Below are 27,318 nucleotides of genomic sequence, written 5' to 3'. Positions count from 1 at the left end.
GCTTTGCCAAGAACAACGATTCAAGAAAATCGAGGCTCTGATCAGGCCGATATGGAGACAGAAAGTTCCATCAATCATTAGGTATGATTACAGATCCAACGATGGCTCGCAAGCGCACCATGCTCTCAGATCTACACCCAAACCCAAGAAGAAAAACCAAATGGGGTATAATACGCTCAAATCATGCTAAAAGGAGAATTCACATGACCAAACACTTCCCTTCCCTCTTCCCCCCATTTTTTCCCAGTGTACCCGAGTCCTTTGACACATCAGCCCACCCCGCACTACTCGTGTCCTCCACATGTTTATCCTTCTTCGTCTTCCGCATCGTCCGCCATCCCTTCTTCGCATCCTTTATATCATGCACCGCCCTCCTCCCGGCGCGACCGGGCTGTCTGCCCATGGAAACTGATCTCCTAACAAAATATGGAGAAGGCTCCCCTACGCCTGACGTGTGAGAGTGGATAGTCTCCAGGCGGGACAATCGTGGCCGGAGACTGGGAGAGTGGGTCGCTGGGTTTCGGGAGTGGGTATTGCCGCTAGGACGACGAGATGGGGAGGAGTAGAGACTACCTCCTTGGGGAGAATGTGAGAATGGGCTACCCTGGGGTGAAGTTCCGCGACCATGGCGCTGGGGTGATGTGCCGAAAGCGCCGACGGCGGCTCGAGGTGCTCGGCTGCCATTAAAGGCTTGCTCGGGGATCGATTCTGGAGATATGTATTGGAATGATGCTCCTAAGGAATTTCTGCTGTGGGGCCCAGCGGAAAGACGTCGAGGGTCTGCAAGGCCTACTGGACGGCCTTGTCTGCTGTTTAAACGAGCAATTTGATCTGGGCTGGGCATAGACAGCCGGAATGAGCTTTGACTGCTTCGTGACCTGGGCATAGCTGGTTCTGTCTCGGCTCGTTGCGATATTGTGAATGGGTCGCCATCAATATCCTGAGCCCGTGGTGTGATTACTGGCGAAGTATCGCTTCGTGTTGGAGGCATTTCTTGCAACTCGATGATCTTTCGTGGTGTTTGAGACATGGGCGATAGTGATGGTGGCCCAAGCAACCGGTGAGCGTTGTCAGGTCGCGGGGGCACTTGCGTGGCCCTCCTGGCCGCTTGAGATTGTACTCGTCCGCACCCTGATGAGGAGTGATCCGAATCCGTGTCTGAGGACAACTCCCCTTCGTTGATTGTCTCGAATGTCCGCTCACGTCGTTGCTGGCCTTGTCGAAGTGGCTTGGGCTGCGGAATTGGCGACGTAGGCTGCTGTACTGTCGCCTGCATTACTGGTGGCGGACTTGAGGAAGCTACAGCAGCAGGAGCTTGTGACTGTGCACCAAGTTGTCGTCTAGGAACTTGATTCATGGATGCATTCTGAGGCTGGGGAGACGACACTGGCGATATTTGGGGAGAAACGTCATAAATATCATCATAGTCGTGAGATAAAGGAGAAGTTACAGGCCGGCGATCCTCTTCAAACGAGATACGATCCGAGATCACGTTTGTCGAGTCGCTCAAAGCTCTGTGAAATGGTATGCGATCCCTTCGAGATTCCATTGTACTCAAATATGGCGCTGTCGCAATTGTCCGAGGGCGATTCAGAAAGCCGGAGTCGAGGTCAGGAAAGTCAAATCTCGCAGGATAGTTTCTTCTTGATCGCTCTAATGGGGCGGGAGCAGCTTCAGCAAGAATAGATCGTTGTATATGTTCTGGCAGGAGGGGAAGAGGATCGCGGGTATAGGGAGGAGGTGGTGGGACCCAATCGTCCGCATCGCTTTCATGGGGATGCTCTTCCCTTCCATCAGCACGTCGGTATTGAAAATAATCAGGTGCGACAGGGCGGAATCTTCTATTGACAGCGGCGGCAGAAGCAGCTCGGCGGAGAGTTATGCCAGATCGTGGGTTTGTCTGAGAATATGGAGCGTCGAAGGCTTCTTGGTCCTCGTCCGTGGTTTGCGATTGTCCGGTAAATGCTGTTTGTTGGCTGAGTGTTCTCACCGTCCGGTTGCCCAGATCTGGGGTAGCTGGCATAGGCGGCGGCCGGGGAGAGCGAGTCGGTACAGCCGCTCGGGAAACGTGGTTGCGATCCCCTCCTCTCTGAGCAACGGACCTTCTTCTGATAATGGCAACCTCGGTATCCAGGTCTCTATGCGCTTCTTCCAGTACCTCGGGTTCCTTGATACCAACTTCAATAGTTGAGACGATTCTCTCGCCATCTGACGGACGATAACCGAAGTCCATTATAGATATACGACCTCCATCCGCGGGAATCATGCCATCGTCCCCATTGACGACAGCTTGAATTCCGACGCCAGGGGCAACAGCAATCAGTCTGTTCCCCAAAAATTTTGTTGACTGATTGTTTACCCAGGCCAGTGCACTGACACGATCAAGAGAGCCCACCATACGGCCTTCAACAAATGTGTTCCTCAACCTATCGCCGAGATTTTGCCACTGCGGAGTCTTATTGATGCCTTCTCGGGTTCTGTCCACGAAGCTAACGCAGGGCTCGCTATTTCGACGCCCAAAATAGGTTGGAGGGGTGCTCACTTCACTCTCGGAGCTGTTCGCTAGGCTATCTCTGATGTTCCGCGGCGCCTCAAGATCTTCGGGCACCCCATACAGCCATATTGAACTCTGGAAGCCCGAGGCCACCATATCCCCGGATTCAGTCGCCGTTGGTAAAGTGCTTGGGAACAATCTTGAGGCGCAAGCGGAGTCAGCAGTAGGGCCAGTAAAATATGTTGTTCCGTTTCGAAGATCATTTACGCGCACAGCGCGGAACGTCTCGAAGATACGATCGTACGTAAAAGCCCAACTGACTTCTCCATCGGAGGAATTGGGGAGGAGGACTGCATGGCTGCAGTCTCGGCTGCCGTTCGGGAAGAGAATGGATGTCGTCCATAGAGAGCTGACACTATTTTCGGGTAGACTTCCACTAGGGTCGTAATAAGGAGCGGTGAGAATCACAGTGCTCGAGTTTCGGGACTGCATAGTTGTCCCAAGTAGCTGCGTACCGTCCCGAGAGAAAGACAGAGAATCGGCAGCATAACATTTGACAGATCGTCTATCTGTACTAGCAAAGCTCGGGTCCAGCGATGATACCTCCACACCCGAGTCGTAGGCTGCAGCAAGGACAGAGCCGGTTGGAGACAAAGCAATGGTCCGTGGAGTGTGGTTTAATGCCACAGCACGGGTGTGCTTCGGGTGCTCTCCCGACAAATCGTAGAGGTCCACTTGCAAATCCGTGGAAAGCACTGCCAGAAGGAGTCCATTATCGGTTATTGTAGTGGAAGCAGGTCTCCGAAGTATCTTGAGCTCTCTCTTCACCGTTATCTCCGGCCCCGTCACATCTATGACATGGATACGAGAGGAATTGTAAGCAAGAATATGGTGACCTCTTGGTGAGAGGCTGAAGTGAAAAGCTTCCCCCCCAGGGGCTGACGACGAACTAATTGATGTTGATACCAAGTTTATGATCGTTTCTCGTGGCCGCAGATACGCATCGAATAGATTCCGTTTTGCCTCCCGTGCGAAGAGTCTACGAAGACGTGGTAGACTCTCCTCGTCCTCTGGAATTGTAGCTCCACGGTGGGCTGCGGAGTAAGAAGGACATCGAGCCAAGTGGTCCGCATATAGATGTGCTTGCTGAGATACCGTCCTCCATTTGCGATTCAAGAGAACCAAAGACGCGAAAACGTTTGGGGTGGTGAGTCGCAAGATTCTGGGGACGAGTAAGTATCAATAGGGGCTCAATGACTACATAGTTTGGGTTGATTGAAGGCTCACTGTTCGATAATTTCATCAGGTAGTCTTTCGAAGGCTGATGAGCCCTTAGCCGATACAAACGAGGTGGAGGGTTCCTTCAAGCTCTCCTGGTAGAATAAGATCTCAGTGCCATTCATTTTCTCGTGGGCGTCCTCGGTAGTGTTTCTCCTGGATATCGGGTTTCGAGCATGAGCTCCCGATGCTTGTCTTGAGTGTTTTGGAAGACAGAAGGAAGGAGATCAAGAGCCTGGTTATGAATGATGGTCGAAGGTTGCTGCAGGGAAGAAATTCAACCATGAACACTTGCTCTTGGCTGGTATGGGTATGGGTATGGGTATGGGTATGGGTATTAGTATTGGTATTGGTATGGGCATTGGTATCGGGTGTTTTGGTTTGGAGGGGCTAATGATTGGAAGAGCCGAGGCCGAAGCCCTAGGTCATTACTCTCCGCACAGTACCGGTACAAATACGTAGTAGGTACCGGTATACACATCCCTACTAGTCTGGTCACTGTAGCGCCCTATAAATGTCGGAAAAACTTCACCTCAACAAAAACCCCGTCAGAGACCTTGAGAGCGTGCATCTTTTCTGTTCTATCTATCTGCCCTGCCATCTCGGGGCAACATGCCCTTCAGTGATGTTGATTACGAGGACCTTGTCGGAACTTTAACGGATAATTTCAATGTTCTCGCAGATGAGGTCCAGCTCCTGAGCGACCGGAAACAGATCTTGGAGCACAAACTCCGATTTGCCCACGAACAAGTCAGTTGAGTACCCAGTCAAGCCTTTCTTGAATCTTCCTCCTTTCCACCCCAAGATGATGAGAAACATTAGCTCTAGATCTGGAGCTGCCACAGGCAGCGACGACTGACAACCACCATGTATCCTGATTTGCAACCATGTTCTGCTGCAGTGTTCATTCTATCCACGTTCCTTGCCGGTGACTAACACAGCATTAGTACCAGCATCTGGCAGACAAATACGCGCCAGGCGATCCCGAAACTTCGAATGTCCTAGCCAAGCTTCAACCTCCCACTGACCTCCAAATATCGGCATCCGATCGAACGGGTGTTGTCCCACTTCCACAACGAACACAAAGAAGTTCAAAGCATCAAACAGCTGTTGCTATAAGGGACGGGCGACGGGCGGCACAACGGCTTGCAGGTACCGCAGGCAAGTCGAGCAGGTCTACACATAGCGGAAAGAGTTTATCCGGTACGAGCAGTAATGTAAAATACTCAGCACGAAGGACTTCGCTCTCTACTGTGCTTGAGCAAGACTTCACCGTCGCGGGGAAGAAGAGCTCCCTGCTTTGTCCCTTCTCCCGCACCGCGAAAGATATCGACGCTGCGATGGATCCCCAAAGATCTCAACGTTCTGGCACCCATGAATCAGACCTACCATTGAACCCATCAGATGCGAGAGATCCTACGCGTCACCAGTCCGCAGACCCAATATGTGCAGCCCTGTATGCCGAGACCATGAACTCCCCTCCTCCATCAGCCACTGGTTCCGGTGCAAAATGTCCCATCCGATACATGGACCAGCACTCTCCTGAAGAAATTGCCCAGTACTTTGAGTCCCACAAACATGAGATCCCACGAAGCCACGAAGTGTGTGTGAAGCGTTACCAGCGGAATGAAGATGATATTAGGAAGCTAGATGCGAAGTACGGAAGTCTTGTCAGTATGATACAAGGCTTAGGCCAGAAGCATCAACCGATGTTGCCTACGAAGGAGGAGGAGGAGGCTATGGAACTTGAGCGGACATCGAACGAACGAGTCGAGAACTGGGCCCACGCTGTCAGTGCGGATGGTGTCGAACCGGACGAACATGAACCTGGTCCGGACCACGAGGAAGAGAGGGAGAGTAGGTTCGATCGTCCATTAAAGGAGGTTCGAGTTGGCGAATCACCAAGCCGCCCGTGGGGTATCTCGGTACCTTTATTCGAACCGGATGGAGGTCAACGACCAGTCTCCCCTCCCCCAGCTCCTGTTTCGGCTCAGCAGCACATGCCACAATCGGCAGGGTGTCCGTTTGGACACGGTCCCAAGGTGCAGATGGAGAAACCGCCAGCATCGCCTCCGTCCCAAGAGAGGCCGGCAGGGGATTGTCCATTTGGTCACGGTGCTGGACCGGAGGAGAAACCAGCACCAAATTCACGTCCGCTCGAGGAGAGACCCATTGGCAAATGCCCCTTCCCGCAAGCCGCCGCACAGAAGTCGAGAGAGGAGCCCCAGCCGGCACCAGTCTACCACAACCAACCAACCTTCATTCAACCGTATCCGGAGATGCAGAAGCATGGAGTGCTTCCGCAGATGGTTTTTACTGGCCCAGTCTTCATTGGGTATCCCATGGAGCAAGCCATTACTTTCATGCAGCAGTACAGGGAGACGCAATGAGTTGCGGACTTTATGCATGTTTATTTGTAAGGGTTAGCGTTGGCGTTTGGATTCGGATAACATGGCGTGGCATTTGCCATTTTGAATGCTTCTATCGACAGATCAAGATGGAGCGTCCCTCTTCACCATGCAACTTGCGACAGATAGGAAGCGATTCATAGCAGCCTGGAAGACCAGATACACCTTTGAAGATCTCCTCACATCGTTTCATTCATGACCTTGAGCTCTATATTTCTACAGTCTAAGCTGCCAACAAACACCTAATCGAGCGAGTCTCGTCCCAATGAGTACAATGTCCTAGATACCTCTTTCTATTCATGAGGCGGATCTGGCTTTCTGGGATCCTCTTCAATGTCCCCACTGGCAAATACATCCTCATCGTCTGTGAACTCGTCATGATATGTCGCATCCCTGCTGCCATCGTTTTCCCATACTAGATGACGGGGGAGTCAGTGTTTGCCAGATATGTATGTTTCGGGAATCTGTTCTACCATGGCTCCGAACCAAAACCCCAAGACCGGACTGGTAGGGAAGGGGTATCGGCCCCCGTGGTCTTACTCACATGAAATATCATCATCTCCCATCAAAGCTACTGCGTCAGTCACATTCACGCCATCGTCGCTATATCCCCTCCCTTCCACAGCCAGCACGGCACTTTCCCCTGTCCCAGCCTCCAGGGCCTCTATTTCCAACTCCCTCGCTCTCGATATCGTCCGCTGGTAGATGAGCCACCCAACGCTGGCACCCATGGCTGCCCCGAACAATATGCTCGCGTAATTGATGGCCTTCGTTTTGCCGTCCATCTTGCCGCCGCTTTCAGCAATGCTCGCCAGTCTGCTCCCGATGAACACATGGATCAGCAGCTTCGGGCTTGTCAGTGCTGTGGCTAGTGCGAAGGACAGCGGGTGCACCGTTGGGAAGGTGGAAATGGCTGCGTTGGACAAGCTGTACGGCAAGGGACACAAGCGGATCATGCACAGGATCTTGATGCCGTCATGCTTCAGCGTCAAAGCTAAGGCTTCGAAACGCTTATCCTGCCCTACGAGCCGGTGTACGTATTTCGATAGTATGGTCCTGCTGGCTAGGAACGACGCGGTCGATCCTACTATCGTGGCGGAGGCTACGATATACCATCCATTGGGGAACCCGTATACGAAGCCGGATATGGTGATAGTCGTGCTGTACCCTATCAGCGGCGGAAAGGACAGCACGCACGTCAATAGCCACAGGATCGTCCAGCCTCCACGGACATCGTGCCACTTCTTCGCTGCGGGCGCGAGGTACCCGAATACGCGCTCGTTATAGACGAGGAAGAGGATAAGGAAGACGATGAAGACCACGATGGCCGTGATGGCAGCTATTCGCTGGCTGATAGAGAAGGAAAAGAATGTCTTGACGACCTTGCGCTGAATGTTGTTCGCCGAGCGCAGGAATTGCGTCTTGTATGATTCGGTGCGCACGGGGAGGGCGTAGGGCGAGGAGTTGAGGTGGCGAGAAGGGTTCGTGGAGAGGCGGCGGGACCAGGGCGGGCGTGTTGATTGGGAGAGTCGGTCTGGAGATTGAGATACTCTGGGGGAGATGGGGAGGGCGAGGGCGCGAGCTGTGGAGGTGTAGTCGGCGGGCATAGTTGAGCGGGGTGAGAAAGGTCGGTCTATGAAGGTCAGTCGGTCGGTCTGCCTGCCTGCCTGCCTGCCTGCCTGCCTGCCTGTCTATCTGTCTGTCTGTTTATATGTTTTGGTCGTGAGCAGTGATCCGATGTCACATCTGTATACTCATAGAGAGATGCGCTGGTGATGTAATGTTGTTGCTTAGTTGTTAGTGCATGTCAGAAGTTGAAGTAAGAAGCGAAGAGGTGTCTGAGCCGTGTTTGAAACGAACGCCAACCAAAGCCCACCGTCCAGATGAAGTGAAAGAAGTGAATCGAGTCTGTTGTCTGTGGATTTCAAGGCGAAGATGGAAGATCGAATCCACCTCGCAAGGCTGAATGTTGCTAGACCGAGGGGTTGTCCAGGAATTCTCGGGTTGATGGCTGAGTCCAGTTTTTAGTGTACAGTAGTGCTATACCGGTACCATGCAGAGATATAGTATCTGGAGACGGCGAATCGGGAACAGGGTAATCAGGATGGCAGACGGGGTAAAATGGAAGAATACATATGTGTGTGTGTGTGTGTGTGTGTGTGTATATACCATATATATATGTGTGTGTGTGTGTGTCTGTGTGTGTGTGTGTTTTTATAGATATGAATATGTATATGTATACCTTTACGTACCGGTATACCGGTATATCACCTCAAGTGAACATGAGACGGTACCCGAGACCGAGGTCAAGTGTGAACTACGTCAAGTAAAGTAAGTACTTACTTATTAAGTACTAGCGTGCCAGACCCCGAGCCCCCGAGCCCGACCAGCCAGCCAGCCAGCCAGCCTCACCTCCCCTGGACCCGAACCTCCCTCATTCATCCATCCAGATCCCCCACACTTCATAACACTCAACTTCCACCTCACACCTCACACCTCACACCTCCCACCTCACACCTCCCACCTCACAATATCGCTGTCTCTATGATATTCGCTGGCAACTTCAGCGAGACAATGTAAGAAAGAGCCCAGTGCTATCCGTCGTCGACCAGCTGCTGCTCCACCTCCTCCTGCTCCTCCGACTCTTACTAGAGTAACTTCAATCATCATCGCGCTCTCAGACTCGGTCCGGCCTGCATCGTTTTCCCCATCTTGCGTTGCCCTTTCGACCTGTCCCTCGCATTTTGACCTTCCTACATCTTAATCACCCTGTGATCTTCATCGGAGATCATAGCCAGCAACCCATCCGCCCCGCCTAAACATGGTGTCCGACGAAACCTACGAGCTCTGCCTGCCCCTGCTTCAGGACGCGAATCTCGAGGATGAGGAGAAGACGGACAAGCTGGAAGAGTTTCTCCGAAAGGAAACATCCTTAGTCGGCACCTCTCTCGACAATGCCGTGCTGGATGTGCTGTGGCGCCATCGGGAGTCGTTGACAAATCCAAGTTCCCCTCCGCCGATGCGACACACCGTCTTACGTCGAGCCGCATCTCCAGCTCCCTGGCCGATACCCAGAGTAAACTCTGGCACGCCGGTATCGTCTTCTCCCCGTCTTGGTGTGAGCCCCCTTGCGCCGCCAGGATTCGTACCGTCCTCTTTCAATAGAGCCAAGTCATCGGCAGTCTCTCCTTTCACCTCTCCCCGCCCCTCCCCCAGACTTGCCTTTACCAGTCCAGCCATTCCTCACAGTCCGAGCCTGAACGCCTACGAATTCTCCGAATCCGCCAGTCCGATGCAGGACATATACGGGGACTACGGTAGTGATAATGTCGACTGGTTGGTAAATGATGATGGTGGAAGTACTACATCCTCTTCTGCTGGCGGTGGGCAAAGTGGCCTCAATGCAGCCGCCGCTGAATACATTCAACCTCAGCAGAATGACATGAGCCCATACGATATGCTCCGCTCCATACTTGGTCCGGCCAAATCAGATGAAGAGATTGAGGCAGCCCTCGCTGTACATGGCTATGACCTGAGCGCAACTATCATGGCTTTCATGGAAGGACAAGCTGGCGATGCAAACATCGCGCAGGTTACAGAAACCAAGAGCGCTATCCTTATCGGCAAGTCCATGGCCCCCAGCGTTTCCCGTCCTATGACTCCTGCTGCAAACCACAAGAGTGGCGTCGTCTGCAGGTTCTGGCTCTCGACCGGACAATGCCTTAGAGCAGATTGTAGATTCAGCCACGACCTTAGTAACCACATCTGCAAGTAAGTATTGGTGGTTTGGTTCATTTTTCACATGCTAACCTGGAAAAAGATACTGGGTTGAAGGTAATTGTCTTGCTGGAGACACGTGTATCTTTTCCCACGACCCGTCGCACTTCTTGAATCGTCTGGCTCTAGCAGGAAGCAGCACACCACCACTTCAAAATGCCCAGCAAGACTTCCAGTTTCAAGATTTCAATGCTTTCCCTTCGTTGCAACCCGTGCAGGATCAATGGGGCTCCTATAGCTCAATCAATGTTACCAACGCTTTTAGTAATTATCAAGGAGCAAACTTCACCGCACAACCACCCGGGTTCAAGGGCATGCAGGGGTACGCAAGTGATGGATCGAGCCAAAGATCACGACCTAGTAGCCGACATCAAACCCGAGAAATCCCATCAGCCCCAGCCCTGGATGATACAGAAGCATTCCCTTCCCTCGGTGCAGTCACTATCAAGGGCGGTAAGAAACACCATGGAAAGAGAGGTGGTCATGGACACGGGCACAAAGAGAACATGACTCCGAGCTCTCTCGCCGAGGTGGTCAAGATGTCACCTTCTCCTGGCTCAGGTATGCTCAGACAGGACGTAAAGAAACTTGGTCGGAATGGCAGCTCCACCAGCATTCGCAATGGCGAGAATAGTGCAGCTGCACAGGCCATTCCAAGCCCACAGCATGTTCCTTGGCTGGAGACAGGCGAAAAGGCCAACAAGGCTTATCTCAAGGCTAGACAGGATGCTATCAAGCACGGTGGCTTGAGAAACAAATTTTTGCAAAGGTATGTACAAGTTGGCGACACACAATTCTCGGCTGGCCTGTTAACCCTCCATAGCGCCGCTCAAGCATGGAACCGCAACGATGCTCGGGCTGCCAAGGCACTCAGTCTTCGAGGACAGTCAGAGAACGATCTGATGCGCAAAGCACATCGAGAGGCGGCTCGTGAGCTCTACGAAGAGCGTAACAAGGGAAGCTCTTTGAGTTCCGAGCTCTATGTCGATCTTCACGGTCTCCACCCGGAGGAAGCTGTCGAGTATCTGGAGAAAGTCCTTCTGGAAAATCAGAAAGAGACCCGACCTGTGTATGCCATCACTGGCACCGGCCATCACAGCAAGAATGGCAAGGATAAAGTCGGCAAGGCGATCCGCAACTTTCTGAACGAGTGGCGCTACGCCTACCGCGAATTCTCTGTTCCAGGAGACAGAAACAACGTCGGTGGCATTCTGGGCATTGATGCTAGATCTTTCTCAAAGAACGGCGTTGCTGCTTCGGTGTCTGCGCCTGAGGCAGAGAAAGAAGAAGTTGATATTCTTAGCCAGGGCCATGAAATTGGTCAAGGAAAGGTCAGACTGCTCGTCAGAGATCCGCCGAAGGGTCCGAATGGGAACAGATGACCAGGACATAGATAAAAAGAACAAATAAACTATTAAAAATTATGCCTCGACCAGGCGATGTGACAAACAATTGTTCAATCGGTCTGATCCGAAATATATTGATTAGTTTCTACCGACTTACTCAGAGGCAAATCGCGGACGGAGCCAGGAGTTTCTCTAATCTGAAAATACCTAGGTTCTACTCCATCTTCAAGACCTCGAATTGCTTAATGGTCTCCTCGAACGCCTCGGCCTCGGTCTCCAGATCCGCCAGTTTCTTGATCTCGACTTCCTGCAGTTCCTTGCTTACCTTCTCCTTGTATGCCTCGTCGCCCAAAATCTTCTTTTGCTTCTCGATGCCGAGCTTCGCCTTCTCGAGCTTCTTGGACGCCTTGATGATCTCGGCATCGATGTCGACGCGGCCTTTGACGTGCAGCAGCACGGCGGTGGAGGCATTTATGGAGAAGACGACGCAGCCAGCGGGGCGGGCGGCATTGGTGGACAGGATTGTAGTGGTGGAGACGCCCTTACCGGAGAGGGATTTGATAGAGGGAAGTTGGGCAGTGATGGTGCTGTGGGAGGTTTGGTCGGTGGTTTGGATGTAGACTGTTTCAACGTCAAAAGGTTAGGAGTTGTACTGACATGTGAAAGAGGGTTGACGAACCTTGAGCCTCGTCTCTGAGGGAGTACTCTGCCATAAGCGACCGGATGCCCTTTGAAATGTCAAGCACGAGCTCGTACGCGGCTTCGGAGTCGGGACGGTCCATAGAGACATCGTATACGGGGTATCTGGCCAGAGCAATGGTGGCGGTCTTGTCTTCTGGCCGGCGTGGAAGGCGTTGCCAGAGCTCTTCGGTCAGGAAGGGCATGTATGGGTGGATCATGGTCAGGGCGCCTTCGAGAGCTGTGTAGAGCGTATTGAGCGCAGACAGCTTTTCCTCTTCATTTCCATCTTGGAGGATTGCTTTGGAGTTCTCGATGTAAACGTCGCACAGATGGTTGTACCAGAATTGGTATACTATGGTCGTCGATTTTTGGAATTCACGGTCAGCGATTGCCTGGTTGATTTCTTTCGCTGCAATGGTCATCTTGTGAAGAACCCATGCCTCGGCCAGCGACTCTTTGCCCGTGAGCTTGGTAGTCTTGTTGGGTACGAAATCCGCCGGTAGTTTGCCCAATACGAACTTGGTTGCTTGGTAGATTTTGTTACAGAACTTGCGATATGCGTGGATAACCTTGACGTCGAACAGAATGTCTCCAGAACCAGTGGAATATGATACCAGAGCGAATCGTAAAGCATCTGTTCCACACTGTGGAATTCCGTCTGGGAAAGCGGTCTTCTGGTATTTGGTTGCTCTCTCCACCTCGTTAGGGGCCAAGTTTCCGGAGGTTAACTTCTTGTGTAAATCCTCCAAAGAGCATCCTTCGATGAAATCTTGGGGATCGATAACGTTGCCTAAGGACTTGGACATCTTTCTACCCTCAGAATCGCGGACCAAGGAGTGGCAGTAGACCTCCGTGAACGGAACCTTGCCAGTGAGCTTGAGACTGAACATAACCATCCGAGCGATCCAGAAGAACAGAATATCCCAACCAGTCTCCAGCACAGATGTTGGGAACAAGGTCTCGAAATCGTGGGTCTTATTGGGCCATCCCAGAGTGGCAAAGGGCCACAGACCAGAAGAAAACCAGGTATCCAGGACATCCTCGTCTCTCTTCAGAACGAAGGTCTTTCCAGGCAGAGCTTTCTTAGCTTTTACTTCGGCTTCTTCCTGTGTCCGGCCTGCAAACCAAAGACTACCATCAGCTTCATCATGTTCCTCGCCCTCAATTTGAGCAAAGTACATAGGTGCTTGATGACCCCACCATAATTGCCTCGACAGACACCAGTCGTTGACATTATCCATCCAGCGAATGTAGCTCTTCTCTGCAGTCTCCGGCAAGATCTTGATCTCGCCTGACTTCACGACATCGAGAGCAGCTGCTGCCATGTCTTTCATCTTCATCCACCACTGTGGCTTCAAGAGCGGCTCGATAATGTCCTTCGACTTCTCGCACATAGGTACGGTCATGGGATTATCCTTCTTGCAGACGTACAATCCTGCCTTCTTTAGATCTTCCTGGATTGTGTAACGTACGTCAAATCGCTTCTGTCCGGCGTAAGGGCCAGCATTCTCGTTCATGAAACCATCATCTGTTAGAATGTTGATTCGCTCAAGATGATGACGGGCACCCAGAGCAAAATCGTTAGGATCATGGGCAGGTGTAATCTTAACAGCACCGGTTCCAAAATCCTTCTCAACATAGGTATCGGCAACGATTGGCATTTTTCGGCCTGGAATGAAGGGGTGGATTGCCATCTTTCCCACTAGATGCTTGTATCGCTCGTCGTCAGGATGCACGGCGATACCAGAGTCTCCGAGCATAGTTTCTACACGTGTTGTGGCAACCTCAATTTTCTCATCCGTGCCTTCAATCTCGTACTTGAAATGTACAATGACACCGAATTCAATCTTCTTGTCGTACCCCGGTACGTCGAGTTTTGTTGCACCGGTGAGCTCCTTATTGACGACTTCGAGGTTAGAGAGGGATGTGTTGAGCTTTGTGCACCAATTCACAAGTCTATTCTCTCTGTAGATGATTCCCTCCTCGTGAAGTGTGACGAATGTTTCCGTAACAGCTGCTGAGAAGTTCTCGTTCATAGTGAAAGCCTCACGTGTCCAGTCCATGGATCCACCCATTCTCCGAAGGACGGTATTGATCTTTTGATGATACTCGGTCTTCCAGTCCCATATAGTCTTCACAAACTCTGATCTGCCCAAGTCGTGACGGGTCTTGCCCTGGCGACGCCACAGCATGTTCTCTACTACACTCTGTGTCGAGATACCCGCATGATCACACCCGGGAAGCCACAGGGTTGTCTTGCCATGCATACGATTCCATCGGATCAGAACATCTTGAAGAGCATTACCCAAGGCATGGCCTATATGAAGTGCGCCGGTGACATTGGGGGGCGGTTGGACAATAACGAAGGATCCTTCCGGCCTAACCTTGCCGTCATCCGTAAACTCGGGCAGGAAGTGACCCTCTTTCTCCCACCACGCGTACCAAGCGGATTCGACGGCCGTCGGGTTGTAGGCTTTGTACTGGGGGTCGTCGAATGACTTGATGATTTTCTTCTCGCCAAATGGGGTGTCTTCGACGTAAGGAGGCAATGTACCCTCATCTGCTTTCTTGTCTGCCTTCGCCTTCTTCTCCTTTGTCTTGCTAGTTGTCGCAACGGGTTCTGTCTTCTTGGCCTTCTTCTGCTCGAATTTTGCTTGCTTTTCGGCCTTCTTTCGTTCCCGCTCAACTGCAGTGACAATCAGTTACCTCGAGCATGATTCTCCAGGACCTTGAGGATACACGTACGTTCTTTCTCACTCTTCACCTTTGGTTCTGCTTCGGCAGTTCCAACCTTGCTGGCCGCATCTTGCCCCGCGGCATGGGTACCTGTCGGGCTGGAGTTTGTGGCTTCTGCAAGAGCAGCTTTCGTCTCGTTCGACAGCGGAGGAGGTTGTCCAGAAACGGGGCCGGTCTCCTCTCCAACTGCGTACAGAGAAAATTAGAACTATCCGTCCAAATTGGCCAAGTGCACAATTTCCTTACTTGGATTATGCGACGCGGCGTTTGTAGCCATTCTAGCAAGAGGAGGAGTGAAATGAAATCTGTATGGCGACCTGCGCACCCAGAGTGCTCTGGGTAGTATTCTGGACGTCGTAATTGCGGATGTTGCGAGTGGTTGAGCAGGTCGGAGGCTTTTGGTGGGGTTCACCAGACTTCGAGGGGTATCAAGAAGATGGAGGTGAATAGATGGCTGTCGGGGGACAAAAAGTTTGGAGTCATCGTCGCTTAAACAGCTGTTCCGCTCCGGTTCCGCTCCGGTTAAAGCGGGCACTCAGCCTCATGCAAGGCTACGGATGCACATTGATGAACGAACTACTTCGTCCTCCTCTTCCTGCTCACATTCTCACATTCTCACATTCTCACCCATAATATCTTAAATGTCACTCCGTCAATTGGCATATTCCAATATCCTCATTTAACCTCGCTTGGGCAGTGGAACAGGGCAATCCATCTTCATATCCGGAGATGGCTATCACTGCACTTCCCCAAGCAACTATCCATCTCCTGGGCTCGGCCCAGGCACTTACCACCCCAACATCACTTGTCAAAGAACTCGTCGATAACGCTCTTGATGCCAAAGCTACATACATTGACATTCTTATTTCTCCAAACACGATTGATAAGATCGAGGTTCGGGACAACGGCCATGGCATCCCCGAGGAGGACTTCGATGCCCTCGGAAGACGTGGACACACCAGCAAATTGAGGTCGTTTGACGAGCTCAAATCTATCGGAGGTGTCACCCTGGGATTTCGAGGAGAGGCTCTAGCGAGTGCAGTACAACTGGGCCAGGTGTCAGTAACAACCAGGACCGATGGACATCCAGTGGCCACCATGGTACAGCTGAAGGCTCCCGGCGGAGTCGCTAGTCAATCAAGGGCATCGCATCCTGTTGGGACTACAGTCTCTGTCTCCAAGTTCTTGTACAAGCTTCCTGTCAGAAAACAGACGGCCGAGAAAGAAGCGGCTAAGACCTTGAAGAAACTCAAGGATCTTCTATACTCTTACGCTCTGGCTCGACCCAAGGTTCGACTCAGTCTCAAGGTTATCAAGGGAGGAAAAGGCTCCTGGTCTTTCACTCCCCGCCCTAATGACGGAATGAAGGAAGCCGCAGCCCAGATCATTGGGAGAGAGGCCGCAGCTCAGTGCATCAAGAGGTCATTGGCCTTTTCGGAGCAGAGCTGTCAAGACGATAGTTCCAAGCATAGCGATGTGCCAGGGGCAGGGGCAGGTCAAAATAGCAGCCTTTCTGATGTCTCTGGCCAGTTTTTCGTCGAGATATTGGTTCCAAAGCCAGACGCAACATCAGCTGGACATGGCCAATACACATCGGTAGACTCCCGACCAGTGGCGCATGACAAGGGGACCATGAGGAAGATTGTCAGTACATTCAAGTACTATGTCAAGAACTCTCCCTTAGGAGGCGAGGAACAGCTGAAAGACCCTTTCCTTTGGCTCAATATCAAGTGCCCGGTCTCAAGTTACGATGCGAACGTGGAACCTGCGAAGGACGATATCCTGTTTGGGAATGAATATCTTGTGGTGGGATCTATCGAACAACTATTCAAGGAAGTCTATGGAGAGCCTGTTACTAACACCTCTCCTGCTGCTATTCCAGACAGTGTGGCCAAAAAGCTTGACAACTTTGAGCTTCTCATGTCTCGCAAGACGACTGTCCCGTCATCTGTGTCGGCTGTTGCTGGAGATACTGAACCCACCGGGCTCTTAAATGTAGTAAAACTTGTCACAGGTACAGGTACAGGATCATTTACGGGGGCTAGGGGTGATGAGCTCAGAGATACTGGGGACGATTACAACGAGGATATCCAGGGTTTCCGGAGTCCCAGTAGCCAGTTCCGAAATTCGGCCCTAAATCACCACACCAATCCCGCCGTGGGTGTCGATGAGCTGCTAAACCCCTGGATTATCGCCAAGTTGAACGCGCCCGTTCCACCCAGAGGTGACTCTAATCTCCCAGCGTCAACTAGCAGCTCGAGCGATTCTCCAGGATTTATGCAGAATCATCTTCCTACGCCACAGCAATCTTCTGATCCCATCAATGCTGTGTCAGACTTGCTCGATCCAACAAGCCCAGCTCGGCATCGTCAAGTGTCCCATACTGACCATCTCGGTGCACCGGCTCCAAATTTCGTTACTCCTCTATCTCACCAGTCTAGGAGACAGTCTGACAATCAGCTTGGTGTATCAATGACCAATAGAATTTCACTGATAGCTGACTCCGACGATGCGCTTTTACTTGGAGACGATTCTGAAGTATTCAGACGCCGAAACGACTTCAATAGCGCTAGAAGTCTCTTGAACGGCTCTATGCCAACTTTCTCAGCTAACAGTGGTTCCAAGAGAGCTAGAGGCATCAACAAGCCGTTCGTACAACCGATGAGAACAAGCGAGGGTACTTCGCCACAGGATAGCCTTCAGCAAATGAAGCTGACGACGCCAATTGACCAAAATCTGGCACAGGACGCCAGCCACCAGGGGGGGCGGCTTCAGGATCTTGCCTGGACGATGGATTATGAATATAGGAAGGAAGATGCCAGTCGTAAACGCCGGATGGAAGTTCGAGCTGCTCGTGTGGAGGCCAAAGCGGATGCGAACAAACGTCGCCGCACAGAAGATGAAGACTCACCCATGCAGACGAACGATCTTCGTAGTTCAGCAAAGCAATCGCCACACAAAAATCGGTATGGTGCTGCAATTTCTAACCTTGAGATCAACCAACAAGAGCCAGCTAGCAACGTGATTACCAAGCAACCTTTCAAAACATCGATACCTGAGGGCGACCCCAGAGCATATCTTATGAGGCGGCAGAAGTCCATGCAATCATCCGCAAAGCGACCAGGCGAGATTTCGAGGCCAATGCGGGCAAGGTCTACCCGACTTCCACTGGAGAGAATCCCAGATGATGAACAGGTACACACGTTGATGCTGAAGTACACGATTGACATGGGTTTTGTTCAGAACGCTCTTCTGAAACTTTCTGGTTCGGATACGTACGTGAGTCAAGGGATACAGTCTGCTGGCCTTGTGATGAACGCTGCCGAAGCGAAGCTGGTACAGAAGATGGTCCAGGCAGCCGTGGAGAAGTGGAGAGAAACCGAGGCGGGAAAGCAATATGATGTGGAATATAAGTGCGACAATCTGACCGTTATTAATTAGCTCTGTACTGGTCGGCATTTGACACGGAGATGATATCTGATGGAAGACATCTTGCTAGGATCACTATTTGGCGTTCGGATTTGCTACATTTCACAAGATACCCATTTGCTTTCATCGCGCTTAATGCTTCAAGAAATATTCGCATGGCACTTACTGCAGTGAGTGATACAGGTGGAGAATTACCTGGTGTTCAGGTGGTATATAACTTCGCTATGACGATGTTATCTTAAGAAGCACGGTAGATCAGCTACTTGAGTTTATTCAGCGACACATATCAACAATGTATTGTTCTCTTCCTAACAGTCATAAGCGATAGAGTGAACGGTGTTCTTAGAAGTTCGATTAATATGGTACAACTAGGACTTGCAAGGTCAGATGCACACTTTACGAGATTTACGTGCACGAGCCATACAGATTGCTCAATTCATGCATCTTGACGCGCAACTTGGAGAAGCAAGAAATATTTTGGTGGTGTAACTCGGCTTGCATCTGCGAGCCAAACACACCACCACGGACGCTAGTGAGACCCACGTATTCACTCCGAAGACGCTATCTCTTACTCCACTAACAGCTCCAATTCCAATATACATACTAAATCAGTTTCCTATTCATTCAGTCCCCATTCCAGCCCATATCATTGAGCCCATGAGCACAATGGCCAAAAGGGTTGAGAAAAATAGAGTTGAGAACACTCAGGACCACAGTTCCAGCCATGGTCTCGCGAATCTGTCCCTCGCCTCCAAAGCCATCCATGCAGACGATTATCTCAACGAAGGCTCAGATGTTGCGCCGCCTATGCACGTTTCAACTACATTCAGATACAACCGAGATTCTACCGCTTTAAGAGCTTGGGGAGATCGCACTGTAAGCTCTCTTCCAGTCGAGAAGATGGGCAAATGCGCTGACCAGTGACGAAGCCAGCAGATTCTACAGACGAGGGTCACATATACTCCCGCTACACAGCTCCAAATACCACTCGCTTTGAGGCCATCCTCTCTGATATCCTGAAAGGTCCCACTCTGACCTACGGATCCGGTCTCAGTGCCTTCCACGCTCTCCTGGTTTTCCTCAACCCAAAGCAAATTTCAATCGGAGCTGGCTACCACGGCTGTCACGGCGTCATTGCTATTCACCAGAAGCTCACTGGGTCCAAGAAGATACCTCTAGACTGCGCTGCTGAGGATCTCCAACCCGGTGACATTGTTCATGTCGAGACTCCGCTCAATCCCACGGGGACAGCTTACAACCTCAAAGAATATGCTGACAAGGCCCATTCGAGGGGGGCTTTCCTGACGGTTGATGCTACGTTTGGGCCTCCACCTTTGCAAGATCCGTTCCTGTGGGGTGCGGATATCGTCATGCATTCCGGCACGAAGTATATTGGTGGTCACTCTGATATGCTGTGTGGTATCTTGACAATCAATCCAAAACACCAGGATTGGTTCGAAAAGATGCACAATGAGAGAGCGTATCTTGGAAACGTAATGGGATCGATGGAGGGATGGCTGGGTATCAGAAGTGTCAGGACGCTGGAGGTGCGGGTCCAGAGACAGGCTGCCAATACGGCAAAGCTGGTCGCTTGGCTTGATGGCATTCTTCGCCCAGGGAAGGCTGGGGAATCTGAGAGCATCGACACCCGGGACGGTGAAGCTGTCCGGAAAATCCTCGCCAAGGTCGAGCATGCCAGCTTACAAGAAGAGGATATCAAGGATGGGTGGCTGACGAAGCAGATGCCGAATGGCTTCGGCCCAGTCTTTTCCATCTACTTGAAGGACCTCACCTTGTCTCGCCAACTCCCGAGCAAGTTGAACCTGTTCCATCATGCTACTAGCCTTGGAGGAGTCGAGAGTTTAATTGAGTGGCGGGCCATGACTGATTCTAGTGTTGATACGACATTGCTGAGAGTCAGTGTTGGCATCGAGGGATGGGAAGATTTGAGAGATGATCTGCTACAGGGTTTCAAAGCGCTCGCTGCGGATCTGCAGTGATGTAGAAGCGTGGTTGTTGGGCTTGGACGACTTCGGCTGAGTCCTAGGAGCAGAAGCAGGCTTCTGTCCGTGGATGATGATAAGTTTGCATGCATTCAACATATCCCTGGAAAAGAATTTTCAAACCAGGTGTGGCTACCCGGGAAGTAGTTTCTATCTAGCTCTAGGTTTTCTGGCGTCTGGCAGCAATCGTGCAATGCAAGACCAATACATCATTTCAAAACAAACGCATCCGATCTTAAGGCGAATTTATGAAGGCGTGAGTGAAAGGGCAAGTCGTAATTTGTTTCACCCGTCCTAAGGCTTCGAGAGGTTCGGTGTGATCGACGAAGAAGCCGGTATCAACTGAGGATATGAGGCCGCTGGTGTCATATGGGTCGAAAACGCTACCACGGAGCTTGGCATCCTTAACATACGGGACAGGTGAAGACTTCATGACTTTCTCGGCGGAACGTCTGGTGCAATCGAGTAAAATAGTGCCGATAGATGCTCATATGGCTGTCAGGGTTTGCTTTATAATGCAAGGCTCCAATATGCTTACTTGCAAAGATGCGCGCAGCCGCGACACAAGCAGCTGGATGTGAGCTCATCAGGCCATATATATCAATGTCAACCTCCACGAGATGATCCAAGAGGCGCCTCGCTATGCCCCGCTCTCGATAGCTGCGATCGACCAGTAACTGGGTGATCCACAACACATTCTTCTCTCCGGTGGTCCAGCGGAAAGCGAAAGCGTTGCCAGCCAGCTTGCCATCGACGATGGCTCTAACATAGACGACACCCTCGAGAAGGTATTCAGTTCGGAGTCAGTTTTTGCTGAGGCGCACGCGATTGCCTGTTTTCTATTAGCAGACGAAAGCGATAGAGTTTGAGGTAACGACCACAGGCACACTCAACGTTCCTGGACAAGACCAAATCCGCTGCTTGGAGGAGGATTCCAAGCTCATACCTGCTTTGCGAAGACGACCGGGCTATTCCTCTTGCGCTCCAGGAATTGATGGTCGATAAGATTAAGGCCGAAGGAGGGGAGGTTGAGACTGAACGAGTTCCAGCATCTCACAGCCCCCATCTTTCGATGCCAGACAAGGTTGCTGAATTCTTGAGGAGAGCAGCAGGTGAAGATCTGGAAAGCAGTTGGGTAAAGAAATGAGGAAGACTAAGAAGAAAGATTCTGACGAGACAAGACCATGGAGGAACTCTATTTCACATATATAACAGAGAGATAGACTATGAGACAAAGTTCCTATTAAAGCAAAAAGGGGCTACAGGTATTCATGTGTCTCACTATGCAAGGGGGTTGTTTGTATCTCGGACTATTTTCTGGGAGTTGATCACCGCGTGTGGTTCTCAGCAGTGTCATTAATTGGTTTATATCTCGATTGTTTATCAGAGAAGATGACATGAGACTCGCATGAAGTGTAGTTATTTTAAGTCAAGGCGATATCAACATTGCACTTGGCGAGTCTCGCTTCTCGCTTCTCGCTTCTCGCCAAAGGCGTCTCCTGATGGTGACTCCACACCATAACGGCGCCATATGAACAGTCCTCAACAGCCCCTATCAAATTAAATTAGATTGATGAAGCGAATCGAAAGCCATCTCTGATAACCTCTTTGAATATATATATGATCCAGTCGGTCTTTGGAAGAAAATGCACGCTCGTCTGTTGCAGCTTGTAAGCATGTCATTGGTGAGCCCACTTCCCTCATCTGCATGCAGGCACGATTACACAGAACATCCATCTTCAACACCACCTCATTTTCACAAATGAGGGGATCTACCCGGTGAGACAGAAAAGGACAGACCACCCATTGATTATCCCGGATATTCATTTTTTTTCCCCCTCTTCTTTCGATCCTCCTTTTCATCTCGATACAAGAACACAGTCTCCAGATCCTGATCTGCCTTACGATATTAGCATCAATAAAGTAGCTCTTGTGGGTTTGAGTAATCCCGTTACTCTTCCCAAAATGTCCGCGTACTCACCTTTCGACTTGCTCGGGCTTCTGGCACCCTCGGCACTGCGATCCTAAAGGAGCTTCTCGATTCCAGGCTCTTCGAAATCCCCGTTCTCACTCGCGAAGGCAACAGCCGAACCTTCTCTCCCCCGAAATCAAAGTCGTGAAGGTTGACTACACAAGCCTCGAATCAATGACGGAGGCTCTCGCGGGACAAGATGAGGTTGTATCGGCATTTGCCAGCCAAGCCGTCGCTACGCAGAAGGTCCTCATTGATGCAGCCGTCAAAGCTGGAGACAAGAGATTCCTCCCGTCGGAGTTCGGCGTGGACCTCAGGAATCCAGGCCAGAGCTCTTCCGTATACGCCGCCAAGGTCGAGATAGAAGAGTACTTGGATGCACTGGCTGTGAAAACCGAGATCTCCTACACTCTTTTATACAATGGACTCGTATACAATGGACCTTTCCTTGATTGGGTTCTGAGAAATGAGATGCTCCTGAACTTCAAGGAGCGCAAAGCTGAGATCTATAATGGCGGCGACCAATTCTTCAGTACGACTAGACTATCTAATGTTGGTAAAGCAGTGAGGGGGATACTCGTATGTCACCGAGAAATCCATTCCTTTCCTTTTGAAAGCTTCGGTATCTTCCGGTGAAGTGCGCTTTAGCACTCCTCCCGGAACATTCTGGAGGCAACCAACGCTGACTCCTCTGTCGTGTAGACACACCCTCGCGAGACAGCTGATCGAGCCATCCGGGTGAGAGATACCGATATTTCGCAAAAAATGCTGCTGAAGCTGGCTCAACCATTGAGCCCTGGTGAAGAATGGCAAGTGACGAATGTAATGCGGCGGACTTTGAGAGGGAGTCTCTGGCGCAGATCCAGGAAAAGAAAGTGGGCCCGTTAACGATGCTGTCTTGGAGCGAACTATCTTTGCGCCCGTGTACGAGAACAGATTCGAACGGGTTCATAAAAAGATACTGGATATTACGAGTATGCCTGAGCAGGATTTGGATGAGCTGATAGCGTCCATCTTAGCCTGGCGAGTAGTTCGGTGACTTACTTCCAAGCAATCGATCATTGCTGTAAGATTCCTTCGTCCTGGAAGATTACCACTGTAAAATAGCCCAATCCGAGCTATTATTGCAAGTAAACTACCGGTACGTTGATCCTTTTACATCGAAAAATGAAAGATTGCAATTGTCAGTGCGCTGACTATCATTAGCCGCTCGATTATTAATAGCCGACGTGCAAAGTTCGAATACGGTTCAGGAAAGAGGTATGTATGTATATATTTTCTCTTGCACCTGCTGTGAATTCGATTCACTATCTTCTTCGTCGATTGCACATTCTCCATTTCTACTTTTCTACTGCAAGCTCATTTCCCTCTTTGTTTAGCTCGCATTGTTCAAAGACTTATTTATACAAACACGATGCCACAGTCGAACTCTATTTTCGCCCTCTTGCTAGCTTTAAGCTTGCTCTTTAGCCGAGCTCAAGGGGGTTTTTGGCGTAGCGATGGACGCCAACTCATCGGCTATGCAATAGCTAGCGAAGTAAGCTTCACTTGGTTTTACACGGAGTACTATCGCACAAGGAAGCTTCTATTAATCAGGCGGAACTATAGGAGCAGGCGAGGCTTATCAATGATGGCCATAAGCCACGACTCCTGCCACCAGTCGAGGGATCCGAACCCGCTGGTGCATTAGGAGCGGGCTTTTATATGCGTGAGTTGATCTACCTACAAGTATAGATCGGTCCCTATTACGACGCGAAGCTAAGGAGTCTAAATAGTGAACAAGCCCTCTGGCTGGAGAGCTACAGAAGAGAGTTGGTATTGTGCTATCAGAGCGAAGAAGAGTAAGATAAAGAAGATCAGCAAAGTCTGGATCCCGAAAGCATATGAAAAGAGAACTGAGGAGGGTATTCTGGATCAGGAATTATGGGACCAGAGCGAAGACGTCATTACAGAGTACATCCAAGCAGAGGCATCGATAGATGATCCCGAGGCTGCGGAGAAAGCGCTGCGCTTCTCATGGGTTATGGGTGCCAGCGACTGGCAGCTGCAGATGCTCATTCCAACGAATGTGCTAAATAACTATAACCTGGATTTATGGGCCAGGTGCTTTGACTCAGAAGATGAACTGAAGAAACGTTGGAACTATGTCGTTCCATGGGACAGCAGCAGTAGATGGGATATTGAGGGAATTCGTGGAAATCCGAACTGGTGGTTTGTTGCGGAGCACACTGAACGAGTGCCCGCTGCATCACGCTGAAGGGGGCTACTGCTATAGATTGAATGGTCGAAAGAAAGATAACTGCCTGCATCGCACTTAAGAGGGCTATCATGACGGAATGAAATCAATTGCTTGTATCGTATGTAAAAAGGCTACTACTAAGAGTATTATACCGTGAAAGTCCGGAAAACTTTACCCCTCCGCAAACGGGGCAAGTTTTAGTTTGCGGCCGGGTTGAAGCTTAGAATTTCAGAGCAGTACTTTAAGACTTACGCAGATCCACATGTGCGGAGTAACAAGCTCTACGGAAGCATATTTTTCACATTCCTCTGTAATCTATACTTTAATATAATATTCTTAAACGGATTTAGCAGCCGAGTTAGCTCACTCGGTTATCGTAAATAGATAGTCAGCGCCACAGCCAAGATTTCGGTATGGCGGGCTTCAAAAGATAAACGATCACTGACCTGCCGACCTGCTTATAGTACTACATAACGATAATGGATAAACTCGGTGATCATATAGGTACTTGAATTTTCGTAAAAAGGACCTCGATAATGATTGAATCCAGCCCGCACTCGCGTTGAATCTAGTGCTGTACTCAGCGCTATATTCGTACGGAGATACCTATCGATCTACTCTACACTTGTAGCAGAGATATTTTCCACTTTTCTCTCTTTCCAACGAAATGTTTTCCACTCTGCTCTCTCCTCAACGCAGGCCAAGGCGTTTCATACTCCCAGATTGAACTACCCAAGTCGCACCAGAAGGTCTTGCATCGGACGCCAGATTCAGTGTTCCACCGGAGTGACCTCTTGGGAGAGGTAGAGAGGGATTGCACCTCCACTCGAAACTGAGCGCCGTAGCTCAGCACAGCCAACCTGCCCTTTGTCGAATTTCGAGGGTTCGTAGGTCCGTCAAAAACCCGAAATGATCGAGGGAGATGATCGTCACGATATCCATTGTGGTCCGGTGAATGATGCCATATTCCTTTGTTCGCCTCTGCGGCAAGCTGGTCAGGTGCGTATCTGCCAGAGACAAAAGAACAAGAGAGCAGTAAACCTCTTTGTTCCATCTCGCGTCTTGTTAGCCCACTCAAATAGTCAGGGTTATTTTCCCAACATGGAGGAGATAGATAATGCGTCCGTAACCCCATGCCCAAAAACGCAGGACGGGAGATTCATCGGTCGTTTTCTCTTCAAGCCGTGGCTCGGAATCTCAGATCAGACTGAAGAAGGATAGAGGCCCAGCAGTACGCACCAGGACGTTGGCATGGAGGGCTCAGATCCACCCGGGAAAGAAGCGCCTCGCTTTGCTGCTGCCAGCGATGACCGTTGCGAGCTCCCGCAGATTCCGAGTAAACATCCTCGACGGACTCGGGTCTGGAACGAGGACGAGAGAGTCTGGGAAACGGCGGTCTCCAGCGATATTCCTCCTTCCTCGCCGCGTACCTTTGGTCGATTACGGGTCGATCCCAACTTTCTTCCGGTGAGATATGGCTCACAACCATCACCCTCGCCAGTTTCTGCCTCGAGCTCAACGACGAGGTCCGTCCCTCCGATGACGAAGTCCTCACACAAGATCCTTCAGCTTACGGGCTTCGATCCTCGATTCGAGCGAGCCCTGCCAATAGGGCATCAGCAGATTCCCGGATCACCCTCCTCGCCCCCCTCGCCCCCCTCGCCTAGCTCTCCGACCAGCACAGCCAGTGTATGGAGTCAGCCCGAAGCTGGGAATGACGAGCAGGAAGCATCGCCCAAGAATTCGAGCATGTCGGTCGGGCAGTCGATTATCCAGTCACCCAATGGCGAGGGGGAACGACTGACCCCGTCGATATACAACATCTCGGACCGTAGCTCGAGATCTTCTCGCCAATCTCGCGAGCCCGTGAAGACCCAGATGAGCACTGCGCAAGTCTTGACACCACAGCAGCCGGTTCTGGCGCCAGAACAAGAAGAGCTCCGACGCCCAACCTCCCCGTTGACGGGGCCGGCGAACCATTCAACCGAAGTCCTTGCTCTCCCAGAAATCCTTGACCAGGATACCCTCCGTGAGCAGATGGGTGCCGAAAGGAAACCAGGCAGTGCACACAAACACTCGGTCTCCAAGGCCGCGTCCTCGACTATTCTCCCCAAGCCCCTGGCTATACCGCTAAAATCAAGTTTGAAGGGTAAGGGAAGGGAGAAAGGGAAACCTCAAGACATAGATATCACCAATCCTCCGAAGAAGGCTTCCTTCTTTCGCAGATCGGCGAAAGACTCTCTGGAATGGGATATCTACGATGCGGGCTTCAAAGAGGATCCGAGTAGAAGCAGGCACCATACTCCCACTACGCCAGTGAGCCCGATGTTCAGCATGGAGTCCGACCACCTGGTCCTCGGTCCGCCCCTGGGAAGCGGCGAGAGCCCGAAAACAAGAGCGAGGATTTGGGGCACCGGGAAGCATCCCTTGAAGAGCCCGTTCCCATTCACCAGGAGCCACCACGAGACAACAGCCATAGGAGACGGCGACGACGAGGCGGCGGATACTGTGCAGTCGCCCTCGACGCCCCGTAGCTTCACACGCCGGCTGTCGAACACCATGAAGCACCTGTCCCCCACATCGCCAGTCAACAAGAAGAAGGCTGCCTCGGTACCTCCGTCGAGCAATAAATACGTGATTACAAACGGGGCCCGGAGAGCAGATGGACCAGCCACGCCCCTACCTCCCAAGAACGGCTTGAGCTTCGCGGAGGGCTTGGTGAGGGGCAAGGAGGTGGTCGGGAAAGTGAAGAAGAGTGTCGGCGGTACCAGCAAGGAGGAGAAGAGGAGGGAGAGCTTGAAAAAGCGGATCGTCGTCGTGGGGATTACTGACCAGAGCCCTGGTATGTACGGACCGCTCTGGCTGCGAGATGAGACGTGATGCTAATCGACTGTCATGGCAGACGGAAGAGTTTCCGAGTGGTTGTGAAGATTCAATGAGAAGAGGATGGCATAG

At 51.2% G+C, this 27,318-nt stretch overlaps 10 protein-coding genes across 11 annotated transcripts; 6 read left to right on the top strand and 4 right to left on the bottom strand.

Annotated features, from left to right (window-relative positions):
• Window positions 1-199: 199 nt before the first annotated feature.
• Window positions 200-3,897, bottom strand: L3040_009103 (uncharacterized protein; the record flags this gene model as incomplete). The annotated part of the gene is made up of 2 exons (XM_007294024.1): window positions 200-3,716; window positions 3,782-3,897. The coding sequence occupies 2 exons, from the start codon at window positions 3,895-3,897 to the stop codon at window positions 200-202; spliced, it is 3,633 nt and encodes a 1,210-aa protein (XP_007294086.1).
• Window positions 3,898-4,384: 487 nt separating this feature from the next.
• Window positions 4,385-6,162, top strand: L3040_009102 (uncharacterized protein; the record flags this gene model as incomplete). Its single annotated transcript, XM_007294025.1, has 2 exons — window positions 4,385-4,522; window positions 4,720-6,162. 2 exons carry the CDS (start codon window positions 4,385-4,387, stop codon window positions 6,160-6,162), a joined length of 1,581 nt encoding a protein of 526 aa, XP_007294087.1.
• A 311-nt stretch (window positions 6,163-6,473) lies between these two features.
• L3040_009101 (uncharacterized protein) lies at window positions 6,474-7,787 on the bottom strand (the record flags this gene model as incomplete). Its single annotated transcript, XM_007294026.1, has 2 exons — window positions 6,474-6,595; window positions 6,725-7,787. 2 exons carry the CDS (start codon window positions 7,785-7,787, stop codon window positions 6,474-6,476), a joined length of 1,185 nt encoding a protein of 394 aa, XP_007294088.1.
• A 1,214-nt stretch (window positions 7,788-9,001) lies between these two features.
• L3040_009100 (uncharacterized protein) lies at window positions 9,002-11,339 on the top strand (the record flags this gene model as incomplete). The annotated part of the gene is made up of 3 exons (XM_066155847.1): window positions 9,002-9,951; window positions 10,001-10,726; window positions 10,781-11,339. The coding sequence occupies 3 exons, from the start codon at window positions 9,002-9,004 to the stop codon at window positions 11,337-11,339; spliced, it is 2,235 nt and encodes a 744-aa protein (XP_066010131.1).
• Window positions 11,340-11,517: 178 nt separating this feature from the next.
• L3040_009099 (uncharacterized protein) lies at window positions 11,518-14,997 on the bottom strand (the record flags this gene model as incomplete). Its single annotated transcript, XM_007294028.1, has 4 exons — window positions 11,518-11,924; window positions 11,983-14,670; window positions 14,730-14,906; window positions 14,967-14,997. The coding sequence occupies 4 exons, from the start codon at window positions 14,995-14,997 to the stop codon at window positions 11,518-11,520; spliced, it is 3,303 nt and encodes a 1,100-aa protein (XP_007294090.1).
• A 452-nt stretch (window positions 14,998-15,449) lies between these two features.
• L3040_009098 (uncharacterized protein) lies at window positions 15,450-18,161 on the top strand (the record flags this gene model as incomplete). 2 transcript variants are annotated; one of them, XM_007294029.1, is made up of 1 exon in its annotated part: window positions 15,450-18,161. In XM_007294029.1, one exon carries the CDS (start codon window positions 15,450-15,452, stop codon window positions 18,159-18,161), a length of 2,712 nt encoding a protein of 903 aa, XP_007294091.1. The 2 variants fall into 2 exon arrangements, with proteins under 2 accessions (XP_007294091.1, XP_066010130.1); XM_066155846.1 differs by having other exon boundaries at window positions 16,353-18,161.
• A 654-nt stretch (window positions 18,162-18,815) lies between these two features.
• L3040_009097 (uncharacterized protein) lies at window positions 18,816-20,149 on the top strand (the record flags this gene model as incomplete). The annotated part of the gene is made up of 2 exons (XM_007294030.1): window positions 18,816-19,025; window positions 19,079-20,149. 2 exons carry the CDS (start codon window positions 18,816-18,818, stop codon window positions 20,147-20,149), a joined length of 1,281 nt encoding a protein of 426 aa, XP_007294092.1.
• A 238-nt stretch (window positions 20,150-20,387) lies between these two features.
• On the bottom strand, window positions 20,388-21,218 carry L3040_009096 (uncharacterized protein; the record flags this gene model as incomplete). The annotated part of the gene is made up of 3 exons (XM_007294031.1): window positions 20,388-20,638; window positions 20,691-20,931; window positions 21,099-21,218. 3 exons carry the CDS (start codon window positions 21,216-21,218, stop codon window positions 20,388-20,390), a joined length of 612 nt encoding a protein of 203 aa, XP_007294093.1.
• A 1,080-nt stretch (window positions 21,219-22,298) lies between these two features.
• L3040_009095 (uncharacterized protein) lies at window positions 22,299-24,381 on the top strand (the record flags this gene model as incomplete). Its single annotated transcript, XM_066155844.1, has 6 exons — window positions 22,299-22,656; window positions 23,232-23,265; window positions 23,331-23,384; window positions 23,622-23,661; window positions 23,733-23,832; window positions 23,900-24,381. The coding sequence occupies 6 exons, from the start codon at window positions 22,299-22,301 to the stop codon at window positions 24,379-24,381; spliced, it is 1,068 nt and encodes a 355-aa protein (XP_066010129.1).
• A 1,233-nt stretch (window positions 24,382-25,614) lies between these two features.
• Window positions 25,615-27,291, top strand: L3040_009094 (uncharacterized protein; the record flags this gene model as incomplete). The annotated part of the gene is made up of 2 exons (XM_066155843.1): window positions 25,615-27,205; window positions 27,266-27,291. 2 exons carry the CDS (start codon window positions 25,615-25,617, stop codon window positions 27,289-27,291), a joined length of 1,617 nt encoding a protein of 538 aa, XP_066010128.1.
• Between the last annotated feature and the right edge of the window lie 27 nt (window positions 27,292-27,318).

This window comes from Drepanopeziza brunnea, assembly GCF_022702325.1.
Source record: "Drepanopeziza brunnea f. sp. 'multigermtubi' strain 214-2 chromosome Unknown ctg19, whole genome shotgun sequence".
Classification (NCBI taxonomy): domain Eukaryota; kingdom Fungi; phylum Ascomycota; class Leotiomycetes; order Helotiales; family Drepanopezizaceae; genus Drepanopeziza; species Drepanopeziza brunnea.
The sequence above is the reverse complement of the archived record's forward strand: the minus strand, read 5'-3'. Positions and strand labels throughout refer to the sequence as shown.